This window comes from Galeopterus variegatus, unplaced genomic scaffold (genome assembly GCF_000696425.1).
Source record: "Galeopterus variegatus unplaced genomic scaffold, G_variegatus-3.0.2 Scaffold969, whole genome shotgun sequence".
NCBI lineage: Eukaryota > Metazoa > Chordata > Mammalia > Dermoptera > Cynocephalidae > Galeopterus > Galeopterus variegatus.
The window spans coordinates 154,207-159,983 of record NW_007727080.1 but is presented as its reverse complement, the minus strand read 5'-3'; the positions used below and the strand labels follow the sequence as shown (position 1 = coordinate 159,983).

Genomic DNA, 5,777 nt, shown 5'->3' with positions numbered 1-5,777 from the left:
CTAGAGCTTCAGGCCCCAGAAAGCCGATATTACTTTCTTTGAAATCATTGTCCCGAATGGACTCTGACCTTTTTAACTGTTCCCATCCAGAAGTGTTGGATATTTATACACTATGTGTGTATGTGAGGTCCAGGCTAATGTGGTAGCACCCTTATCTGTGAGAAGCTTAAAATTTTCCCCAGTACTGCATACCCATGGCCTCCAGGCATTTGGTAAGACCCCCTACACTGGATCAGATCACTGTAAGTAACCTACTGTGCTACTGGAATCTGATTAAGGGCATTATGAAATATCTAAAAATGGCTCATAATCATTTTCAGTTCAACCCTGAATTGAATAATTCAGTCAACAAATACTGGTTGAGTTTTAAATATACATTAGCTACTGTGCTAGATCTAAGGATATGCACGCCCTCATATACCTAACCATTTTAGTAAAAATAACAGTAAGAAAGGTCCAATATAAAAGCATTATACTTTTTCCATTCACTCTGCACTGCTACAGCTACTGCCATCAAGAGTATAGAGGAATATGAGGAAGAACAAAAGACAGAATACTCATTATTTCCAATTTCATCTGAATACCAGCATATATGAAGGAGATTTCTCCTCTGAGTTACTGAAATGAGGTGATAGTTGATGGGGGAATTTTATGAGTAGAGATTGTCTTCATTCTTTATGCAAAATTCATCCCAGTATTCAAATAATTAACATTAATAATAGCATGGCCAAAAGCACCAGGCAAGTACACTGGATGGGCTCAGTTGCAGAAAACAGAATTCATACTAGCTCTTGCAGGTCAGCAGATCTCAGAAGCCTGGAGGCAGAAGAGACTGCCACTCCCTGCTCAGTTCCTTCTTCAAACACACGGGTCAGAGAAGATGTTCCTCCTTCCCTGGGGAGGAGTGAGGAAGGGAGCAGAGGCAAGCCAGGCTAGTTATTCTAGTGTAAATTACCTCCACTTGGAATTTACAGAAGTGGAGGATTAAGCACTTCACTAACCAGCTCAATATTTTGAAGTAGTTGATTTCTTTGCCTGTGTTCTGACCTGAACTCTCTTAAAAAACAAGTAAAATCACAATGTGTGTCTTATCCAATTGCTAAAATAAGCACTGAGCTCTCCCACAGTGATGGAGGCCAATAATAGTCACCTAAAATAGATAAGAATCTTCTGAATAGCTAGAACCCTGCAAGATCACCACATTTAAGAGTATTTCTTATTTCATGTACCATCAATCCCCGGCCCTCAGCGTCAGTATTGGGACTGATGGAAAGATCTTAGAGTGCTCAACAGTCATTCTAAAGCATATTACCACAAACTTCTCAATGGTTTTGCCATGTAAACTCCCATGAATACATCGATTTTCTTTTTTTTTTTTTTCCTTTTTGTCTTTTTTCATGTCCGGCAACAGATCGCAACCCTCAGTGTCGCACCCGTACCGGACCGGGACCGGCAACGGGATCGCAACCCTCGGCGCCGCGCCCGCACCCCGCTCAGCCAGTGAGTGGGAACTGGTCTGTATGTGGGATCCGAACCCTCGGCGGGAGCACCGCCACACTCCCAAGCGGCACACTGTAGCAGTGCGCCACCGGGCCAGCCCTCGATTTACTTTTGACATTTGCTTTCCAGCAAACCAGCATCATTCAACATCACCTTGGACACCTATAATGCATTTCAGATACTCTTACTAATCTTATTGAAAATCAAAAGTGTATTCTCCCTCCCTGAAAATAGACCTTGATTTATAAGGCAACCCTTTCAACTTCTTTCTTGCTGTTTTGATTATTACTAGAAACATTTATCTTATTCTTTTTTGTTTATATTTGAAAACTGGAATTTTAAAAAGCAGCTGATAAACTACATATTCCAGATTTTAAAGTTTTAGCCTCAAACTAACTCATCACACACACACACACACACACACACACACTATCAGACTTTCATTTCTCATGAACATATGGCAATAAAAATGCATTCACAGTTACGAAACAGGTCAAGGTCATTTGTGGTGCTACTCCTATGAAAAAGCATTACCTAGATTTTGCAAAAGGGAGAAAAGCAGCAGGTTCCATCTTGCTCTGGGTGTAATAGCAAAGCCTCTGGTAGAGCCAGAAATAGAACATCAAGGGATTTGTGTTCCTTTTTTGATGTAGAACAGGACTCAACTCAAGCTGTCTCATTAAAACCATGCTACAGAAGAAGAAGGCCTATCTCTTCACTCAGTTTTCTTTAACAGAATTAAATAGTTCATTTCAGCTTTACTTTCAATTGGATGCCTTATGCTAATTAGTCTAACTGACCAACCAAATATAACTTATATAGTAATCTCATAGAATACATTGGATGCTAAGCATAATAGATACGTAATCATTTTAAGGAATTTTTCTTTTTAAGAAAAAGTGTTTTTAAATCCAATATAATCAAATGCTATAGGAAAGGAAGCTCTATTATCTAGGTTCAGCAGATTAACAATGCTGACAATGCTAAGATGACTGATTAGAATATAATTCTAGATTTTAAAAGATCCTAAATTAAAACTTACAATCACTTTTTTTTTTTCCCTTTTTCCGTGTCCGGCAACGGATTACAACCCTCAGTGTCGCCCCCGTACCGGACCGGGACCGGCAACGGGATCGCAACCCTCGGTGTTGCTCCCGCGCCTCGCTCAGCCAGTGAGCGGGAACCGGTCTGTATGTGGGATCTGAACCCTCGGCGGGAGCGCCACCACGCTTCCAAGCGGCGCACTATAGCAGTGCGCCACCGGGCCGGCCCCACAGTGAGCGGGAACCGGTCTGTATGTGGGATCCGAACCCTCGGCGGGAGCACCATCGCACTTCCCAAGCAGCGCACTGTAGCAGTGTGCCACCAGGCCGGCCCCAAAACTTACAATCACTTTTAAGGAAAAACACCTTCAATGTTAAAGAAACTGAGAATTCCATGCTGCCCTCCTGTGTTCACCATCTTGCCATTGCAGCTATAATTTCAATTTCCTAAATGTGTGTGTTTGTGTACAGGAGTGTGCAAGTGTTAGGGTGGAACTTGAGTCACTAGCTGCTACACTGATTGGATGTGCTTAGAACTCCTAATATGTATGCTTATCAGCCATCAATACTGTTAGACTGCAAATAGAATAGCTCTCACAAAATTTTAGCAATATGTGGATCCTCAGGTGCAAAATAAGAAATTTAATCATGCCTGCTCAGTAGAGTAGTTGGAAAGGTTTAATGAGATAATCTATATAGAGCAGTTAAAGGAGCGCAGAGCATGTAGTAAGTATGCAGTGAAGGTTAGCTATTATTACCTGTTAACATGTTGGACTAAACATATGCTAGTCTTGCAAACATCAACTTTTCATTGACATGCATTTATACAACACATTATTAATGAGCATTATTTATGAGCATTTTAACATGGTCTACAAGGTCCAGCATGGTCTAGCAGCCACCAGCATTTCTAGTCATATCCTCCCTCCAGCCCAGTTTATATCATGTCTTATCCTGCATCTCTCTCCAGCCCCATCCCTTGGCTTTTTGTGAAGTCACAGCAGCCTTCCTGCGTTTCCGGGATGCACCAAGCTTCCTCCTAGAGCACACACTCTGTATATGCTCTTCCCTCCACCTGGAACTATTCCCCAAGCTCCTCTCCTCTGCCTCATAAACTCCTCTTCAGTTTTCTGCCTCATCATCCCTTTTTCAACCTCAGTTGGGTCTTGACACCTCCATTTTAGCTCTTATTAAGTGGTAGTTTTACATTTTTAAATGATTCTTGTATTAATGTCTGTTTTAACCACTAGACTAAAAGTTTCACAAGGACAAAGTTCATGTTTTGGAGCTTGTTTTATCTTTATCTAGTTACCTCCAGATCTACCATAGTGCTTGGCATATGGTAGTTTCTCAATACAAATTGGTTTTATAATCAAATAAATATATCCCAACACATGGCTATTGCTCTCAAGGGTTGAGTATTTTTCTTTCACTCTTTTACAAACATTGTTCCCCTCATCCCTGGCCTTACTCAACCATACTGTGAAGAACACACATATTTTCCTAGGTAAAAATAGCTTGGGACAAAATGTGAATTTAATTGTCAGGAAAAGGGAGAGGGAGGAAAAGAGAAATGAATGAACTAAGCATAGTTAGAAATGGGGTGGTGACCATGGTGTTAGGAATGTAAAATGGTGTCTAAAGACACATGTACAGAAGATTTTTCTAAAAGTGTTACTTGTTTGCATAATTGAGAATAGTGTTTTCAGTTAATGAACATATCACCACACCGTAATGAATGGAAACAGTGTGTAAAGTCATATCTATAAAGGATGTTCCTAAGAGAGCTATTCTCTGTGAAGCTGAGAACAGAGTTACTTCAGTGAATGGATATGTCCACCACACTGTAATGCATGTAAAACAGTGCGTAAAGAAACATTAATGAAAGATGTTTCTAAGAGTGCTACCTGGAAAAAAAAAAAAGAAATAGGGTGGTGAGTCAACATTAGCTAGGGGCAGTATGAATAGTGATGAAACCACATCAGGAACCAGACAGAAGAGCAAAAGACAGAGAGAGGAAGTCAGGGAGGAGGCAGGAGACCAAAGGTAGTCGTCTAAGGAGAGGGCAGGAGCCCAGTGGAGCTGGGGCCCAGACCAGAGGGGTGGAGTGGTGCTACTGGTGGGGTAGGGTCCCTCTGGCTGGCACAGCAGCAAGAAGAGTAAAGCAAGCTGCAGGCTCATTCAGGCTGGGAGAGGACAGGGAAGGTAAAGGGTTTGAAGACCACCACCCCAGCCCCACAACAGTAAGTCATCTTTACCAGTATCTTCTCATTAGTGACTGCCCCCTGGGCTGCGCACCCTGTGTCCTGCACCCCAGGGCCATGGCCTTAGTCTCTTCTTCTGCATTTCCAAATATGAACCAAAATGGGACATTACTCAGTTGTGCCGGGCGCCAACCAGCTATTGCTCCTGGTAAAAAGCCTTTCATCTTATTTAGTCATTTCTGCAGCGAAATGTATTTTCCAAAGCAGCACAGTAAAACCAGTCATGATGAGTTCTGTTTCTCTGTTTCTTAGCGTCAGAGGGACCATTTGTTCCCAGAAAAGACTGTTTGCTATTTTTAGTTGTTCAAATTGTAATAAATGCTTTTTTTTTCCTCCTTGGCACTTATCACCCTAGAACATATTTCATACTTAATTTGTTGCTCTCCACTGGAAGAGCAGTCAAAGGAAGGCCTCTGCTTCACCCATTTAAGGATTAGGAGGTTGCATGGCACATAGTAGGCGCTCAATGAGCTATGCTGACTACATAAGGGAACATGTAAGAAACAGCAGCTCGGGGTTCCAAGAGGTTGTGTGACTCAAAGTCGTGGCTTAGGCGCTGAGGTGAGGAGAGGGGAACCGCCAGGCCTGCCCCGGAGAGCAGCCGAGGGAGGCCCCTCGGCCTGAGAGAACCAGATCCACCAGGGCCAAGGCTCGGCGGGGCGCGCCATGAATCCGGTTCCCAGCAGGATGCTCCGCGCAGGGTCGGCTCGTCCTCCAGCCACAGCTAGAGCCAGAAGGACCAGGGCCGACCTGGCACCTCGGGCCGCCAGCGGCCAGCTCCATCAGTCCCAGTCCGGAGATTTCCCGGGGATTGGCTGTAGGACCCGCCACGGCCCTCCTCCCCGCCCAGAGTCTTCTCGGTGATTGGCTACCCACCCCGCGGCCCTTCTCCTAGCCCCGCCCCCGCCCCGAGTCTTCCCGGGGATTGGCTGCCTCCGTCTGGCAGGGCGACCGGCTGGCCCGCGGGCCA

At 44.0% G+C, this 5,777-nt stretch overlaps 1 protein-coding gene across 1 annotated transcript in view; it reads left to right on the top strand.

Moving 5' to 3' along the window:
* Positions 1 to 5,473: 5,473 nt before the first annotated feature.
* The window catches only part of ERVMER34-1 (endogenous retrovirus group MER34, member 1), a 10,000-nt gene continuing 9,696 nt past the window's right edge, over positions 5,474 to 5,777 (top strand). The window contains 1 exon segment of the mRNA XM_008573836.1: positions 5,474 to 5,624. Within this exon segment, the coding sequence (XP_008572058.1) occupies positions 5,474 to 5,624 (151 nt within the window).